This window comes from Nomascus leucogenys, chromosome 23 (assembly GCF_006542625.1).
Source record: "Nomascus leucogenys isolate Asia chromosome 23, Asia_NLE_v1, whole genome shotgun sequence".
In the NCBI taxonomy this organism is placed as follows: Eukaryota; Metazoa; Chordata; class Mammalia; order Primates; family Hylobatidae; genus Nomascus; species Nomascus leucogenys.
The window spans coordinates 26,284,326-26,303,722 of record NC_044403.1 but is presented as its reverse complement, the minus strand read 5'-3'; the positions used below and the strand labels follow the sequence as shown (position 1 = coordinate 26,303,722).

At 52.2% G+C, this 19,397-nt stretch overlaps 1 protein-coding gene across 4 annotated transcripts in view; it reads right to left on the bottom strand.

Annotated features, from left to right (window-relative positions):
• The window catches only part of TNFRSF1A (TNF receptor superfamily member 1A), a 48,718-nt gene that overhangs the window by 6,437 nt on the left and 22,884 nt on the right, over positions 1 to 19,397 (bottom strand). For 3 of the 4 annotated variants that reach the window (XM_030804730.1, XM_030804729.1, XM_030804731.1), the window contains 7 exons: positions 19,297 to 19,395; positions 18,986 to 19,103; positions 14,201 to 14,279; positions 14,038 to 14,095; positions 13,824 to 13,879; positions 13,601 to 13,676; positions 12,945 to 13,127 (listed from right to left, as the gene is read on the bottom strand). In XM_030804730.1, the coding sequence (XP_030660590.1) occupies positions 12,945 to 13,127; positions 13,601 to 13,676; positions 13,824 to 13,879; positions 14,038 to 14,095; positions 14,201 to 14,279; positions 18,986 to 19,103; positions 19,297 to 19,395 (669 nt within the window). Of the gene's footprint in view, positions 1 to 6,642; positions 7,925 to 12,944; positions 13,128 to 13,600; positions 13,677 to 13,823; positions 13,880 to 14,037; positions 14,096 to 14,200; positions 14,280 to 18,985; positions 19,104 to 19,296; positions 19,396 to 19,397 lie in introns of those variants that run through there. The other variant, XM_003273716.3, reaches the window with a different exon arrangement.

The window sequence follows — 19,397 nt, the reverse complement described above, 5'->3', positions numbered from 1 at the left end:
TCACATTCCCTGGCCCATCCCCTCCACCTCAAAATTTACAAACACCCGGGGTTGGCAAGGACAAACGGGGAGGAGAGTAAAAGGGAAAGGTTGGGGATCCCGCATGGGTAGACGGGGGACAAAGTTGAGATGGGGGCAGGAGTGGGCAAAGGTGTGCAGGACACAGGCAAAGAGAGCTGGCCAAGGCTAGTGACCCAGCTTGGATGACTGTCAGGTCAGAGCTGAGGGCGTGCTGGGGAGTCCTGGAGCCCCCTGCATGCCATGGCATTCCGGAAGGTATGCTTTGCAGTCTCAGGCCAACCCCACAGCCGCTAAACGGCTTGTCCTGTTCTGGCATCAGTGCCAGGAAAGCAAAGCCAGGAGTGAATATTTAGCTCTAACTTGGACTTTGATCTCTGCCAGCTTCATTTCTGGTTTTCCCTGGGCTTCAGTTTTTTTTTTTTCTACTATAAGAGACATTTTGTGTAAAGATAAGAGGGTGTCCTCAACGTCTGTTAAACACCGGGGAGCAACTGACTCACTCCAGATCACAGAAACCCCAGGGCAGGGAAGGAGGGTCAGGCAGCCCACAGCCACCCAGCCTCACCAACTCCACATTTCGGAGCAGGAGGCCAGTCACACCTGAGTCAGCCACGGGGAGACGCTGCAGCTGTAGCTGTGCAGGCCCGGAAGTTCAAGCCTCAGCCGCAAACATGGGAAGCCACACACAGAAACACAACAGCAGCCCCGCAGGTGGAGGCGTGTGCCCCTGCTCAGAGGACAACAACCTTCCCCTGCCCACGCCAGCCGACACCGTGCCACCTCCCCTGAGAACAGGACTGGGGCTTCCAGGGCAACAGGAAGGGTTTGGGGTGGTGATGGGAAGAACTTCCCAATCCTGAAGTGTGGTTCCTTTCCCCGAAGAAGCCACTGGAGCACCTAAGGTCACTGGCACTTTGAATCCCATCCAGGGGGCTTGAAGCAGAGTCAACAGGCAGAGACAGAGTCATGACGAAGAACTGGGGGACGCCAGCCCAGACAGCCTTAAAGGGAGCTTTTTAAGGGACCTCTGGCCAGTGGGGGATGAGCATCCCTGGAGGGAGGAAGGGAGAGAGGCTTTCTCAGGCCACGTGTTCCCTTCTCTTTCCAGCACTCTGGGGGTTAAGTCAGATCCGGGAAAGGGAAATCTTTTCCCAGCAACTCCGCCCCAGTGACTCAGGCCAGAGGGAGGGAGACCTAGGGAGGGGAGAGGGAACTAGCAGCTTCCCCAGCTCCTCAAGGGTCATGAGTCAGCAGAAAGGCAGAAGGCACCAGCCTGCAAGTGGGACTCCATCTAATCCCTTCTTCCTATGGCCCAGTCCCTCCTTCCCATCCCCACTCAACCCCCTTTCAACCCCTCCCCATTCAAAGAGCCAGGCCACAGACCCTTGTCCCACTTGGCCCATGTGTTCCGGGAAATGCCTCCCTCTCCCCATTCCATCCCAAAGGGAAGTCTCCCTCGACCCTGGCTTCCGCCCATCAGGTCTGCGCCCTCCCTTCCCTGAGGGCCACTTGGCTCCTCCTAGCCCCTCAGTGGCCTTTAGCTGAGGCCCCACCCCAGCTCCTCCTCCCAGCTCAACAAGTCTCCAACAGCTAAACCCGTTCCGTGAGCTCTCACTCCATCCCCCAACACTCCCCAGTCCCAGCAGGAAGCAAGCCAAGGCTGCCCTCCCACCCTGGGTTCACCGCATTCCCACAGCCTGGCTGGTTCTGACCAGTTGTGCTGGGTTTGGGGGCCTCTCTGGGGTCCCCAGACAATCCTTAGGAAACAAGGCCGGTTCTGAGTCTCCACAGCCCCTCCCCAAGCCCACTGGCAATACAGGAAAGCCTCCAGAGCCCTGAACACCCACTTCCAGGAAGTGTTCCAGGAAGTGTTCCAGGAAGGGAGCAGGCAAGAAGGGATGCCGGATGGAAGAACCAGCCCTGCTTCCCAGGCTTCCCCTGGCCCCCAGAATGCACCAGGTCAGCCCTCTCTGATCCCTAGGAGCCAGGGCCCTCAGACTCCCCACTACTGGACACCACTGCTGGCACCAGCTGGCCCCAGTGAGCCCAGTCCTCAGCAGTTGCGTAAATGAAGCAAAACAGCAGAAACAGGAGGTGAGCTCTTTAGGCCCAGACTCCAGCCTGGAGCAGAAGGGCAGGAAGCTGGGGTGCCTGTGGAGAGACAGTTGAGGGGGTGGCCCAACACCCCTCCAACTCCCCCACAGTTTCCGCCAGAGGAGGCTTTAAAGTGTGACTTCCTGTGCTGGGGCTGCAGAGTGAGGAGGCGATGCTGAGATCGGCCTTGTGGTCTGACCCTGATCCAGCCACCTTGCAGGGACCCAATTAGTCTTCCTTTCCCCTCATTCATGTGTCTGTTCATTTAATGTCAAGGTGTTGGGGAGGTCATGGCAGCTTCTCCTCCAAGGGCCCAGTTGAGATCCCATCTCCCTCCCGTGAAGCCTCCATTGATGATGTCTGTTTCCTCCACCCCAGCTCCTTAGAAACCCATAGCCCCTGTGAACTGGAAGCACGTGAACTGACCCTATCGACTTTTGGCTCTTATCATAATATGGTTATGCTGGGTGACAGATATGATCTCCCCAAAGTGACCATGAACCTTGTAAGATGAGAGATCAAAGAATGTCTTGGTCAGAAAGTGTCTTATCCTCCCTAGGTGTCCTCTCAGGTTCCAGAACCAGGCCTCCAGACTGGGAGCAGATAAATATGGATCAACTGATGGATCTAATGACTCATCTGTCTTCCACTCTAGTAGAAGCCAGTGATTCCCAAAGAGGGAGGTGAGGAGACAGCACCCCTGGTAGGAATATATTTATCTCCGGGGGAGAGTTTTCAGACCATCCCCCCACCTCCCCACACACAAGCACATACACCCTGACTGAAGAGTCTGGTGTGCTCCTCTCCTTTTGAGAACCCCTGATGAGTGAACACAGTGTCCGAATGATACAAAGGCAGAAAGAAGTTGCAGCACGTCTCCTCTAGCTTGGTAGGCGCACCCTTCCACATGACCACTCCCTGACCCTTAACATGCCCCAGACGGAATTCATCCATCTCCTCACCTAGACAGATGACACACCATCGACTTCCCGGACAAATGCTGCGAACTTGCCACGCTCTCTCCCCAGGGCCCCATCCCTATCCCTGCCGCCATCCCATATGTGAGTTCATCTTGCCAGGCCTCCCGCTGTGATCTCTCAGTCCTCTCCACATCCCTGGGTTGCCTCACACCTGGGTTATTGCAGGTGTCTTCTAGCCTCTCTCCTGCTCCCATCCATCCTACACACTTTTTTTTATCTTCATTCAGGCTTTCACTTGCACGCACAAGTGTGTGAACCTTCCTCTGCATCTCCAGGACCTGGCTCCAAACAGCATGTCCATGGTCATGGAAATGGTCTGAATAAGCGCTTCCAGAGATGCCTCACTACTTTTTTTTTTTTTTTTTGAAACAGGGTCTCACTCTGTCGTCCAGGGTGAAGTGCAGTGGCACAATCATAGCTCACTGCAACCTTCTCCACCAGGATGGAATGTAGTGGTGTGGTCAGGGCTCACTACAGCCTCCACCTCCTGGGCCCAAGCCATCCTCCCGAGCTCAGTCTCCCGAATAGCTGGGATGACAAGCACGCCCCGCCATGCCCCGCTAATCTTTGTGTTTTTTGTAGAGACAGGGTTTTGCTGTGTTGTCCAGGCTGGTCTCGAACTCCTGGACTCAACCAATCCAGACTCCTCGGCCTCCTGAAGTGCTGGAATTACAGGCATGAGCCACGGCACCCATCTGAGATGCCTCACCTCACTTCTAATCGCAATCCGGGCAGAGAGTGTGCCCTAGGTGAACAGCTTCTGAATAAACGAATGAATGAATTCCTCCACCTGGAGCCATATTCAACACTCTTCCTCCATCCTCTCCCCCACTCCCTCTAATTTTCCCATTCACATTTCTTAGTGTTTCTCAACATGGTCTTGCCACTCCCGAACCAAGGTGCCTGGCTTCCTGCCACCCTGCCCATCAACACAAAATCCCATCTCTCCATTCCTCTCCTCTTCCTCACATCAGTGTCCAACTCTGCTTCCCTCCTTTATAGCTCTCTGACAGGCAGTGACTTCAGGTGTCAGCTCCACATCCACTTTTCTATGAGGCTTTCCCTCCCCCATCCCATCTGACCCATCTCTTGTTCCTTAATTCATTCAGCAGATAGTTAAGGGACACAGTTTATGTGACAGGTCCTGTATGGGTGCTAGGGATGTTGAGGTGGATAATACACAGCTCGTGTTCTCAAGAGCTCTGGCTTGAGTCAAAGACAGTCAGTTGTAGGCACTGAGATCTATACAGGGAGTGCTGCAGTTGCACAGGGAAGGACACTGAAGCAGCGTGGGGAAGCTCCTGAATTTTCTGGAGCTGAGCACAGGAGCTGAGACCTGCTAAGCAAGGCAAGACAGTGGACTAAGGCTCATCTCCTTCCCCAGTTCCTCCTCCTCCCCCTGGTGCTGCAGGACACCACATCACAATGCATTTGTGGATATTTTCCTGGGAATTGCTCTGAAATCATTTTTTCACTGTAAGCCATCTTGGTTACCAGGATGGAAGCTCTTTGAGAGCAGCAAAATCCTGTTTGCTTTGCCACAATCTCTCCTGTATCATTCTTCCCTACTCTCCTACCCCACTTCTCTCTCTCTCTCTCTCTCTCTCTCACCCACACACCACACACACACACACACACACACACACACACACACACTGTGAGCTCTGCAGTGCCCATTGAATGGTGAGAAATTCAGAAGGGTGTTGCATTCCCTTTGTTTCCCCTTTCCTCCAGCTCCAGGCCAGGCTTCTGTCCCTTAGGAGACATAATCCCACCTGGGCTGAAGCACCCCAGGACGCAGGCACTTCCCTTCACCTGTTCAGGCTACCTTTACCCTCTGTTTTCCAAACACAGGTAGCCACCCAGTAATCACTACTAATCACAGCAATATAAAAACTTTGTTGAGTGCTTTCTATTTGCTACAACCTATTCCCCCGATGAGCTGTCAAAGCTGTGGGCAGGGATTTTGTTCTCTGCTGTAATCCCAGCACCTATCACAGTGTCTAGTCCAGAGCACACATTTAATAAATCAAATGAACACTTAACATGTATCAGTCTATTCAATCTTCAAAACAACAGTATGAGGTCACGACTGTGACACCCATTTTGGAGATAAAGAAACGAAGGCATGGAAGGTTAGGTTATATAAGCTGCTCTTGTTCATGCAGGAGGTATGTGAGGGAGCCAGGGCCACCGCCAAACAGAAAACAGAAGCAGGATGTCAGGGCAGCTGGCTGGTGTGGAGACCATAGGGGAAGGACAGTGGGAAGAAGGGAAGAGGGGGTGGGACTAAGGAGGCAGCAGGAGGCAGAAGAAGAGTGAGACCCTGACAAGAGATGTGCTGCCTGGGGACCTGGGGCTGGGACCAGAGTGGAGCAGAGAGGAGGGGAAGGAGGATTATTAGCGAGAAAAGATTTCAAAAAAAGAGGCTCTGAGAAGTCTGAGGAGAGTCTGGGGAGATTGTTGGAAGAGAGGAATGGTGGGAGAAGAAGAGTATAAGGCACTAAAGAGAGGGGAGGTAGGCGCAGCCTTCAGAGGCCGGGCAGGGCAGGGCCACAACAGGGCAGGGAAAATCTGCCCGACCAGATGGGCCCAGGGCATCTGAACAGGATGATTCCCGGACCAAGACATGGAGGACGATCAAGGATACACTGAAACAAGGCTGAGGCCAGAGAAAGGGACATTTTCCAGTGACGAAAACAACTTTCTACCAACTTCCCCAAACTGAACTGTAGAATAAGAAACCAAGGGATTGTTGCTTAGGTCTGTGGGAAGCAGCGGGGAGGGGAAGCTGGAGCACAGGCCCAGGGACACTGACCAGGTGGGGGTAGGGCTAGCTCCCTGGGAAGGCTCAGTCCCACAGAGGCCACCTGCCTAGCAGCAGGCAAAAGGGTAAAGAATGTCCCCAGGTGAGAGGCCGGGGCTTGGCCAGGGCACTGGGGACACTGTCCACTGGGTTGCCCTGCCCCACCAGTGTCCCAGCCCATTCTCAAATACCTCCCACCACGAGCATCCCAAACCCACCACACCACCCCATCCCCGCTCCTCAACTCACTCCCCCACTTCACCAGCCGCCAAAATCCTGCACTACGGGGTGTGCTCCACCAGGTTCCACAGGCAGCCTCGCCTCCCCACAGCCCAACACATTCCAGGCCAGCCAGCTGACCGGAGGGACAGAATTCAGAACCGTCTGGACTCCCCGAGCGCTAACTTTTCTACTCCCACTCCCTTCCTTTCCCCGCCAAATCTGCCCCACCCTGGGCCTATCTCCTGCCCACATTCCCTTGGCCCCCCGCAAACTTCCACGGCTGTCAGGGGCCAGGGCTTCCTTTTACTCTCTCCCTTTCAAACTTCTCCCATTGCCCTGCCTCAGTGCAGCCCCTACTCCAAGAGGCGGATGAATCGGAACCCCACACTGGCAGTGGCTGAGGTTAGGACCTGCAGGCCTGAGGCTGGCGCCAGGACCAGGCCCGGGCAGGAGAGGGCCCATGCCGGCCGGACGGTGCCTCGCCCACCAGCCCACTCTTCCCTTTGTCCCTGGTCTCACCAGTGGCAGCAGCAGGTCAGGCACGGTGGAGAGGCCCATGCCAGACAGCTATGGCCTCTCACTCCCCCATTTGGGCTCAGGGCAGTGTGGCAGCGGCAGTGCTGGCGGCTTCCCGGGACTCGGTCTGTCCAGGACGTCCCAAGTGCCTTGGGGTGACAGTTGAGGGTTCAGACTCGGGCATAGAGATCACGGCCTGGTCCCAGTGATCTTGAACCCCAAAGGCCAGAACTGGAGCCTGAGTCCAGAGAATTCTGAGAAAATTAAAGCAGAGAGGAGGCGAGAGAAGGTGGGAGGGGAAGAGTGAGGCGGTGTTGCAACAGCGGGACAGGAAGAGCTGGAGGAGGAGGCCAGAGGAGGCGGGAGGAGGAGGCCCAACGTTCTTTAACTCTTTGTAGTCCAGTCACAAGCACAGAAGTCCCAGATCTGGCTGCCTTGCGCCCCTAACCCACCAATCCGACCACTCGCAACCAAACACCAAGGGGCAATAAGCCCCTTGCCCGCATCACTAGCCTTTCCCAAATGGATCACAGCAGTGAAAAGACCCAGAGTTTGGGAGTCAAATTCTCTGGGTTCCAGTTCAGAATGCTTAGCTTTTTAGCTAAGAATGTGTCTTCGACACATAACTGAACCTCTCAGACACGTAACTGAAGCTCTCTGGGTCTGTTTTCCAATTTGCAGAGTGGAGATAACCTGTCTCCTGGGGTTCCTGTGAGGATTTGTTCAGATGGGAGAGATATAGATAAGTGTCTGACACATGATAGGTACTCCATGTCCCTTAGTAATCCTCCCCTTTACTCCAGAGTTCTTCACTAGCCTCCTAGTCTCCCTCTTTCTTGGGAATTTACTGATCCTATCCAAACTTCAAAGTAAGTCCTAACCCTCGTTTTCTGCTCTGACTGGGTCCCTGCCACTCCTCACCCCAGGTCTCATCCAGTCTCTGCCTGGCCAGGTCCCCCCACCCTGCCCCACTGTTGATCCTGGCTCTGCCACCAATCATGGGACATCAGGCAACTCCTCTCCTAAGCCTCTGTTGGTTCCTCATTTATTAAATAGGGGTAACGATGCCCACCCACCTACATGGGGAAAGTAATGCCATGAGAATCAATGAGACATATCCACGCTGCTGCTGTGGAAATAAAAATATCTCCATCAGGTGTTCCTAGCATATTCCCAGTGCCCTTTTCCTAAATATTCCAATACATCAATTATAACTCACCTTAGAGATCATCTACTACAACCCCCTAGGTTTTTTTTATTTCTTCGTTTGCTTGTTTTTCATTTTTGTTTTTGTTTTGAGGGTCCGCTCTGTTTCCCAGTCTGGAGTGCAGTGGTACCATCACAGCTCACTGCAGCCTCGACCTCCCAGGCTCAAGTAATCCTCCCAACTCAGCCTCCCAAGTAGCTGGGACTATAGGTGCATACCACTATGCCCGGGTAATGTTTGTATTTTTTGTAGAGACAGGGTCTCACCATGTTACACAGGCAGGTCTTGAACTCCTGGGCCCAAACGATCTGCCCACCTCAGCCTCCTAAAGTGCTAGGATTACAGGTGTGAGCCACCATGCCCGGCCAACTGCCCAGTTTTATAGAGGAGAAAACTGAGGTCCAGAAACCCCATGTGCCAGGAGGCAGAGCCAAGAGAGAACCCCGGACTCCCGACTCCCGGTCCAAGCGCCCCTTTGGCTATGAGAGACACACTACCACTTTTTCTGTCGCTGAGTCAGACCCCGCATCCTGACTCTGGTTACTTTATGCCATCCTCATTGATGCAGACATCTCCCAAGAGAATCCTACAACAAAGGTACCACATTTACCCAACTATCTTCTTGGTACAATGACCTTCCCTACACTCAGCCCTCCCCAAGGGCCTGCAGCTGCTGAGGCTGCTAGAAATGCAGGCAGGCAGAGAAGGGGGAGGTCCTAGGGCTTTGGAACTTGAAACCAGAGCTCCTCACCCCTTCTTCCTCTGAGATGACCTCCCATCCCCAAGTCCACCGTCCCCTGGCTCTTCCTGGCTTCCCTTCTGTGATCCGTAGATGAGAATGGAGCTTCGGTGTCCCTCACTGCGGGGGGGGCCGACTTTACTTCACCCCATTGTCCAGCTTCTGGAGACCTGTAGGGTTGAAGCTGGATTCAGAAAGGAAGCAGCTCACCACCATCACAAAGGGAGACCCCAGGGACAGTAGAAGCGAAACCAAAGCAGTGTTCTTGAAGAAGCAAGGGCCTTAGAATCAAGTGCAAGTTTCCAGTATGGAGCAGCGAGAAGAACCTCGGTCTGCTCATCTAAAAAATGGGAAACCTGCTGGTACCCTTCATAGAGCTGGCTTGATGCTTAAATCAAGCATATAAAGTGTTTAGCAAGTGTTTGCTATATATTAAGCATTTAATAAGTGGTAGCAATTATTATTTTTTTTTTAAACAGGAGCTTGCTCTCACCCAGGCTAAAGTGCAATGGTGCAATCATAGCTCACCTAACCTAGAACTCCTGGCCTCAAGCTAGCCTACCACCTCAGCCTTCTGAGTGGCTAAGACTACCATCGCACACCACTATGCCCAGCTAGTTGTATTAATGATTAATAACAACTTCAGAAGGATAAGTGATACATGGGAGTGTGGTATGTGAGAGCGCAGCAAAAAAAAAAAAAAAAAAAAGGCAGAGCACGGTGGCTCACACCTGTAATCCCAGCACTTTGGGAGGCTGAGGCGGGTGGATCACAAGGTCAGGAGTTCGAGACCAACCTGACCAACATGGTGAAACACTGTCTCTACTAAAAATACAAAAATTAGCCAGGCATGGTGGCGCGTGCCTGTAATCCCAGCTACTCAGGAGGCTGAGGCAGGAGAATTGCTTGAACCCGGGAGGCAGAGGTTGTAGTGAGCCGAGATCCTGCCACTGCACTCCAGCCTGGGCAACAGAGCAAGTCTCTGTATCAAAAAAAGAAACCAACTTCAATGTCCTATTTTTTTTTTTTTTTTTTTTTTGATAGAGTTTCACTCTTGTTGCCCAGGCCGAAGTGCAGTGGCGCAATCTTGGCTCACTGCAACCTCTGCCTCTCGGGTTTAAGCAATTCTCCTGCCTCAGCCTCCCAAGTAGCTGGGATTATAGGCATGTGCCATCACGCCCGGCTAATTTTTTGTATTTAATAGAGACGGGGTTTCACCGTGTTAGCCAGGTTGGTCTCAAACTCCTGACTTCAGGTGATCCACCCACCCTGGCCTCCCAAAGTGCTGGGATTACAGGCATGAGCCACCACACCCAGCCTCAATATCCTATTTTTAATGTTATAAGGTATTTCTAATAGTCTGTGCAAAGTGCCGAAGCCGTGACACATAGCCTGGCACAAAAGGAGAATATTTTTCAATATTTAGGATAAATGCGTATTTACTCAATAACTTTACAACTTTGACATGTCATATTACATTTTTCAATAAAATTTTGTTTCGAAAAAAAGAAAAGATGGTGAGAAGTGGGTGGATCTAGGAATATGAAAAGCTAACACATTTCGTGGAGGAGGTGAGAATGAGACCATCATCCCTCATCGTGGTCAGAGATGGAGAAACAGGAGAGGGGCAGACTAGGGATGACAGAATTGGCTGTTAGGGCTTGTAGAGCAAAGGATGAAAAAAACAGCTACAGAGAGCAGGGACCTTCCTCCCCCATCATGGCACACACACACACACACACACATACACACACACGCACATGCTTAACCCAAAGCGTCACTGGACTCCAAGTCCAGGTGACGTGGGTTCTAGCCCCAGACCTGCCATTCGGACTCTGTGTGTCACAGTGTGGCAGGGTGAGTCATAGAAAGGGAGCTGGGTTCATGGCAGGTTCTCTAAGAATTATGAAGTTCAGCAAGTCACTTCAACTACTAAGCCTGATAAGGCAAATGAGTCAACTTGAACCCTTTTATCGCTAACAGCCTGATTCCAACTCCTAACCCCAGGGTACAGGAGTAATCCATAGACAAGCAAACGGAGATAAGGAGACAGCTCTGGGGAAAAAAGCAGGAGGCAGGAGAAGCAGGAGCCTGGGGGAGCTGACTGCGGTCATCCGTAATACATCTGGCTATGTCCGGCAGGTCCTCCTGCCCCAGCCAGAGGAGAGGGCACTGGGGACCAGGTGGGCCAAGGCTGAGGCCGAGGGGGCAGACAAGTGCCGTCTGCACCTGAGGGCTCTGACGGAGGAGACTGCAACACCATTTCCCCTTCATCAGCTCAAGTCCAGGAAAGGGAAGTCAGCAGTCATCACACTGTTTCAGGTCATGACCCTATCTACCTTCCTACCCCTGTCACCAGCTCCTTCTCCTCTTTCCCCAAAAGTCTCTTTCTCCTTTGGCTCCTCAGAACAGGGAGACTCCAATTAAGATGAATAAGACTAAGGTGGCAGGGACAGAATCCCCAAAGATGGTGAGAAAGGGTCACTTCTGGATTCCAGGTCTTATGCTGGAGTGGGGGAGAAACCAGGATGAGAGAGCTGGAGTTCCACTCGCACATCCTTCAGCCCCTCCCTGGACCTCAGTCTCTCCTTTACTAAAGCTGGGAGGATTCCCTGTGCCCCTCTCTTCAATCATGTACCAGTAAGACCATATAAGGCTTTGCATTTCCAGGAGAAACTGGCCTGACCCTCATCATCCTCCACCACCACCAGGCAGCTGATGGGAGGCAGGCAGATGAGGATTCATTGCTGCCAGGTGGTAAGTGGGACTCAGCAAATGGAGTGGGGGTTGGGGAGGTTAGTGATGATGGTGACTAAAGCAGAGAAGGAAAAGGAGGTTCAGACACTGGAGAGGGCAAGTCTCCCCAAACACTGTGAGGTAGGTCCCCTGAAGGGGTGGCATCATGTCTTCCCCCTTCCACCCTAACATGGCCACGGGCACATAGCAGACGCTCAGCAACGCCCATGGAGGAATTCACCAGAACGTTTGTCCCTCTTAAGACCCCGTGAAGAATGGTCACTTCCGTAGTACAGCCAAGGGGCATGGGAGTCTGTACCCTCCCCCAGCCCCAGGACCTCCCAGAGCTTGGGTGGTGACTTGTATCCACTCCCTGCCCTCTTCATGATGCCCCATCCAGCTCTCTGGACATTCCTTTATGCAACAAACATTTATTGAGCTCCTGCCTACTTGCTCCAAGCAGGATGATGGGCTAGACATGGAGCATACATAAACGGGCAAGATTCACTCCCTGACCACAAGGCCCTTACAGTCTAGTTGGGGAGAGAGACACAAATGTACAAGAAAGTATGGTGCAACAGCAATGCGCCAGCAGATGTTACAGTGTGCTACGGGAGCCCAGGAGAAAGGGAAGTGATCCATTTTGGGGAAGACAAGATGTGGCAGAAGCGTTCACAAAAGTAATGGTGTCTGAGCAGGGTTCCAAGGGATGCATAGGAGTTCTCTGGCAGATGGTTGGGGAAACTTTCAGGCTGAGGAAATATCTCGAGCAGACATGTAGAGGTATGAAAGACACAGGGCAGAGGCGCCGGGGCATGGCTCTGTGAGGGCACAGGTATGAGGCTAGAGGAGCCCTGGGGCCGCCTTTACTTACACGGGTCTGCTCCAGCCCTAGCCCTCGGGAGTCAGGGAAGGGGAATTGCCTAAGTAACAAAGGGGGCTTTTGGGTGGGGTTTCCCACCCAAGTTCAAGAGGAGGAGCAGACATCTGTGCTACTGGAGAGCAGTGTGGCCAGGCCAGTCGGCGGCTGGCTGAAGCTGTCGCTGGGCAGGAAACCCATGCATGCCTGTATGTACCCTTGGTTGTGTTTTGTCCTGGTTATCAGCCGTTTCTTAGGAAAGTTCCTTGTCAGAGCTCCAAGTTTGGCTTGGCTGATCCAAGGGAAAAAGAGTCTTAGCTGCAGTTGGGTGGGGAAACCAGAGTGTTCAGAGGCAGTACCAAGGGGTACAGGGCTGGAGCCAGGGCACTTCTGGGCAGTTTCATCAGCCACTGTTCTTGGAGAAACTTCCTGAGCCCCTTACCCATCTTGCTTCCCCTCCACACATCAAAGGCAGCTTGGGCAGCTCTGAGAGGAAGCCCTGCACATCCCTTCAATCTTGCCAGGGCCAGCACCCTCCCACCAGAGGAGCATCTGCCTTGGTGCGAGGAACCTCCCCTTCCCTCTCAGGGCCCCCCCAGAGGACAGGCAGAGCCCCCCGGAGACGGGCAGGGGCCCAGGGTGGCATAGGCAGGGGGAGGGGCTGTCAAGGCTGGGGAGGGAGCAGGGCCTGCCTGGGACAAGGACAGAGACGTGGGGTGGGGGCAGAAGTGGGAAGGAGGGGAGGATGCCGGGGTGGAGGCTACCTCCTGCGCACCCCTGCCCCCTCGGCCTGGAGACCAGTATCGGCTTCGGAACCTTCGGAGCAGCATGAGGAACGTGATGACCAGCAGGTCAAAGATGAGTTCGGCCATCTCCACCACAGACAACACCGACGAGCCGAACCACAGGCTCCACTGGCTGCCCAGGTTGGACAAGAGGGTGACCATCTGTGAGAGGAGAGGTACACTGACGATGGGACAAAGGGTTCTGGATGGACTCTGGCAGAGGAGCCCCCATCCCTCCTCACCAAGCTGTCTCCCTTCATCCCCGGGGACCCCCGAGTCCTCTCAGCCTCTCAGCAGCCCCCTGGGCTCCCTATCTCTGCTTCTGGCCAGTGTCACCCAGAGAAAACTGATAACTGGCCCACAGTCAGGGGCAGCTGAAATGGGGGCATGGCTCAAGCACCTTCACCCCAGCATCTAGCATGCCTGTCCCTCCCACCACCCCCAGAGACTTTATGCCCCGGCCGAGCTCCTTCTTCTAACCCTCCCAACCTCTCCCTTGACCCTCTTCTTTGGTGTCCTGCCTTTGAGACTCAGAGCCTTCTGGCCCACAGAGACAACCTTCTGGTTTTCCCTGACAGCCGCCCTGCTAAGTAAGACCCCCAGAGCATCACAGGCTCCATCCAGGCACGACCTACCGTGACAGAGGGAGACTCAGAATTGGTTTTGTAGTTCAGCTCTTTGAAGAAGATGTTGACTTTGGCCACTCCATTTCTTAGGTGTGGGGCAGAGGGTGGGAAGAAATGGTAGAGGATGAACTTCCTGGACCTTCCTCTAATCAACCATATGGATCCCTCTTCCTAGGTCTATTTTCCCTCCCACAGATTCCTTTCTTGCGGCTGGGACCAGGGCAGGACTGACCTCTTGTTGTTGATGGTGTAATTGTTCTGTCGCGATAGCATCTGGAAGACCCATTCCTAGGAAGGAATGGGGGTGTCATCAAGGTCACTCCCATATGCTTCAGGGTTACCGGAATAGGGTTGTGTCAAACACACTCATACACATAATACCCAGAGAAGGCCACAGCATTACATGGGCACACACATCCCCCACCCGTCCCTTCCCCACACTCTACCTGGGATGTCACCGAGGGCCATCGTGAGTAACCAGCAGAGAGCTGGTAGCTGGTCACGCTGGGGATGGAGAAAGGTGCTCAGTGTCGGGGCAGAGCTCTCCCGAAGGCTTGGCTCGGTAACCTGTATTCCACCCAACCTGTCCCCGGGGAAGGGGACACTAACCTGCACGGCTTCCGGCACTTGGTGAAACAGCCCAGGTGGTCTGAGGAGAAGTCAACCTGGAGCTTATAGTAGCAGTAGCCTGTGGGTACAGAGAGATGCCTGTTCTCCTAGGGCACCTCAACTTTCTCTATCCCACACCCAAGAGGTCTCCCAAGATCCCTGGGTACTTACTTTACAAGAGCATTATTTAGCATTATAATGATGCCTTATGAGTGGCAGTACCAAGAAGTGTTTAAGATATTAAGCTAGGCCAGGGACAATGGCTCAGCACTTTGGGAGGCCGAGGTGGGAGGGTCGTTTGAGGCCAGGAGTTCAAGGCTGCAAGTGAGCTATGAGTGTGCCTTTGTACTCCAACCCTGGCAACAGAGTGAGACCTTGTCTCAAAAAAAAAATTTTTTTTAAATAAATTATTATTTTTTTTAGACAGAGTCTCGCTCTGTTGCCCAGGCTGGAGTACAGTGGCGTGATCTTGGCTCATGGCAAGCTCCGCCTCCTGGGTTCACACCATTCTCCTGCCTCAGCCTCCCGAGTAGCTGGGACTACAGGCACCCGCCACTACGCCCGGCTAATTTTTTGTATTTTTAGTAGAAATGAGGTTTCTCTGTGTTAGCCAGGATGGTTTCGATCTCCTGACCTCGTGATCCACCCGCCTGGGCCTCCCCAAGTTCTGGGATTACAGGCGTGAGCCAACGCACCTGGCCTAAAACATAAATTAATAAAGAAAGAAAATAAGCTAAGTCAGGTGAAAAACAAAACAGGACACACCAGTGTAAGGAAATACATGCTACGGACAAAAACGTAAATGCCATAAAGAAAAATGGGAACAGGCCGGATGCGGTGGCTCACGCCTGTAATCCCAGCACTTTGGGAGGCTGAGGCGGGCGGATCACGAGGTCAGGAGATCGAGACCATCCTGGCTAACACGGTGAAACCCCGTCTCTACTAAAAATACAAAAAATTAGCCGGGCATGGTGGCGGTTGCCTGTAGTCCCAGCTACTTGGGAGGCTGAGGCAGGAGAATGGTGTGAACCCGGGAGGTGGAGCTTAGAGTGAGCTGAGATCGCGCCACTGCACTCCAGCCTGGGTGACTGAGCAAGACTCCGTCTCAAAAAAAAAAAAAAAGAAAAAAGAAAAATGGGAACAATAATTTTATAAGAATAAGGGAATTAAGCCACAATAAGATATCACTTCATGCCCATTAAGATGTGTATTACTTAAAAAAAGACAATAGGCTGGGCACGGTGACTCACGCCTGTAATACCAACACTTTGGGAGGCTGAGGCAGGTGGATTACCTGAGGTCAGGAATTCAAAACCAGCCTGGCCAACATGGTGAAATCCAGTCTACTAAAAATACAAAAATTAGCCGCGTGCGGTGGTGCAAGCCTGTAATCCCAGCTACTTGGGAGGCTGAGGCAGGAGAATCACTTGAACCCAGGAGGTGGAGGTTGTAGTGAGCCAAGATCATGCCACTGCACTCCAGCCTGGGCAACAGAGTGAGAGTCTTCTCAAAAAAAAAATAAATAAATAAAATAAATAAAAATTTAAAAAGACAATAACAAGAACTGGCAGGATGTGGAGAAACTGAAAACCTCTTATACTGCTGCTAGGGATGTACAATGGTGATGTCACTTTGGAAAACAGCCTGGCAGCTCCTCACAAAAGGTTAAACATAGATTACCATATGACCTAGCAATTCCACTCCTAGGTATACACCCAAGAAAATGGAAAACGTGTCCACACAAAAACTGGTACACAAATGCTCACAGCAGCATTATTCACAATAACCAAAAAGTGGCAACAACACAAATGTCCACTAACTGATAAATAGGTAAACAAAGTGTGGTCTATCCATACAAGGGAGTGTTGTTATTCAGCCATATAAAGGAATGAGGCACTGCTATTGCTACAATATGGATGAACCTCGAAAATATTACGCTAAGTGAAATAAGGCAGACATGAGGGTCACACACTGTAAGATCCATCTATATGAAAGATTCAGAATAGCCGGGCACAGTGGCTCACGCCTGTAATCCCAGCACTTTGGGAGGCTGAGGCAGGCGGATCACCTGAGATCAGGAGTTTCAGACCAGCCTGACCAATATGGTGAAACCCCATCTTTACTAAAAAATACAAAAATTAGCCGGGTATGGGGGCATGAGCCTGTAGTCCCAGGAACTCGGGAGGCTGAGACAGAAGAATCGCTTGAACCTGAGAGGCGGAGGTTGCAGTGAGCCGAGATTGCACCACTGCACTCCAGTCTGGGCGACAGAGGGAGATTCTGTCTCAAAAAAAAAAAAAAAAAAAAAAAAAGATTCAGAATAGGCAAATCCATAGAGAAAGAAAGAATCATGGTTGCCCAAGGGCTGGCAGTGGTGGAGGAGGGGAGGGAAGCTTGGGACTTGCTAATGAGTACAAGGTTTATTTATTTATTTATTTATTTATTTGAGACAGGGTCTCCCTCCGTTGCCCAGGCTGGAGTGCAGTGGCCTGATCATGGCTCACTGCAGCCTTGACCTCCTGGGCTCAGGTGATTCTCCCACCTCAGCATCCCAAGTGGCTGGGGCTGCAGGTGTGCACCACCATGCCCAGCTAATTTTTGTAAAGACAGGGTTTCGCCACGTTGCCCAGGCTGGTGTCGAACTCCTGGGCTCAAGTGATCTGCCCACCTTGGCCTCTCAAAGAGCTGCGATTACAGGCATGAACCACCGTGCCTGGCCTGAGTGAGTACAAGGTTTCTTTTGGGAACACTAAAAATATTCCAAAATTGATTATATGATGATTGCACAACTCTGGGACTATACTTAAAACCTAAAATTAAAAACTAAAATTTGACGAAAATGAAGCTGTACATTTTAAATGAGTGAATTGTATGGGATATAAATTATCTCAATAAAGCTATTACCAAAATAATAATAATAATAATAATAATGGAACTGTAGATTCCCCTCCTCCCGTTTCCCAAATTCTAAGTAAGGTTATTTTGTCATTATTGCTACTTTTAGTTCCTCACTCTGAAGTCCTTCTTCATTTCTGACCCAAATCCCTACCGGGGCTGGAGATCTTTAGGAAGAAGGGGAAGCAGGTGGCCCTCTTCTCCGGGGAAGTAAACCCTAGGAAATGCAACAGACTGTGCTTTTAGCCTTACTTCCTCTCTCATCCTCACAACTTCTCAGCAATCAATATTGTTATTTTTCACTCACAGATGTGCAAACCCACAACATAGAAATAATTATTTGAGGGGAGGGAGAAATCACGGGTGGCATCTCCTCTGTCCCAGTCCTGTATACCCTGGGACGTGTCACATCCTCCCCCTGGACCTCAATTTGCTCATCTGAGACAGGAGGTGAGGCCAGATGGCCTTTGGGTTTCCCCCAGTTCTGATGTGCTACAATCCTCTAAGGTCAGAGAGACAGGAACCAGGAGGCCACGACTGGAAAGTCCAGGCAGAAGAGAACTGCGGAGCCAGCCCAGGGAAGGACAGAAGCGGAAAAGTCACCACAGACAGGAACAAGGCAGGGATGGCCGCTGAACTCTGGGGTGAGACAATCCGCTGCCTTTGAGGGCCTCCATGTCTCCAGTGCTCACTACCGTGTCACCTCCCATGATGGCCCTCGGCCCACCCTGTGGGACAGCTGGGCCCAGGGGAGAGCCCTGGGAGGAGGAACTGCAGGGGGAACAGGCCAGCTGTGCCAGGGAAGGGCATGCACTCCAGGAATGCAAACCCTTGCAGCTTCCACATTTTCTTTTTGTGATTTTCTTTCTCTCTCAGCTTCCTGGCACACAAATTCCCTGCCAAACAACTCAACCGTAGTCAAAAGGAAAGAGATTTGTCTACTCCTATACCAGGATAAGGAGGAGATTCCAAGGTGCTCCAAACTTTACTGATTGTGCCCTTGTTCAGGTAAAAAAAAAAAAAAAAATCTTGGACCTGCTGGTCCAACACATGTATTTGATTTATAAATTACATACTTCTACTATTGAATGGATACAGTATGTCCATTCTAAAGCACATAAGATGGAAAATTTGAAGGAATGAGACAGACCCATGTAACTTCTAATAGTTTCTTCCTGCTCCCCAGGGAAGTGTTGTGTACCCCACCCAGCCCCTCCGGAGCCTGCCCAGCTAAGCGCCCTGGGCACTGGGCAGGGAAGCTGTGGGCAGAGCATGCACTGAAACCTTAGCAGCCAGCGAAGAACCGCTGGAGGTTTTCTCACGTGCTCTTCCTTCCTTCTGCTGCAGGTTGTTTTTAAATGGGACAATTCCTTGACAAACACACAAAGGCCAAAACAGAGAGACTGCAACACTGAGATGGAGGAACAGAGATAGAAGAGAGAGGGAGGCCAAGGCGGGCGGATCATGAGGTCAGGAGATTGAGACCATCCTGGCTAACAGGGTGAAACCCCGTCTCTACTAAAAATACCAAAAAAATTAGCCAGGCGTGGTGACAGGCACCTGTAGTCCCAGCTACTTGGGAGGCTGAGGCAGGAGAATGGCGTGAACCCGGGAGACGGAGCTTGCAGTGAACCGAGATCGTGCCACTGCACTCCAGCCTGGGCGACAGAGCGAGACTCCATATCAAAAAAAAAGAAAAAAAGAGAGAGAGACTGAGAGACAGGGAAACTGACAGAGGCAGAGACTAAAGGCTGAAAAACAAGAGAAGGAGGATTCATCCCAGCAGGTGGGAGCCGGAAGTCATCCCCACAAACAGAGGACTGAGAGGAAGAAGCGCCTCAGTGAGTACTGGGGTCAGTGGGGCAGGGCGGGGGCTCCCTGGAGTCTCACCCCAGGAACTGTGCTTTCTGTAATCACAGTACTCCACAGTCTGGGGCCGCGGATAGAAGATGTAGGCACAGCCACACGCCTTGATCATGCTCTCCTGGAAGCAGGAGTGAATACACACCTGGAAGGGAGGAGGGTGGAGAGGAGAGGGGGTTCAGGCCTGAACTCAGCAGTTCTCTGCACAGAGCCTCCATCCTCTTTCCACCAGCCCCCAGTTTCCCTCTCTCTCTCTCACATACACAACCCCTCCAGCTTTGCAGGACCAGCCAGGGCAGGCCTGGGAGTGGCTGCCACGGAATCAGGTTGGGCCTCACCTGCTGCGTGTACTTTGAAGGGTAAAGGTTCTTGACAGGGACATCACTGCCATTCTTGGTGCAGTCGCCATAATCGCCCCCGAGTCTGTCCAGGGCTTCCT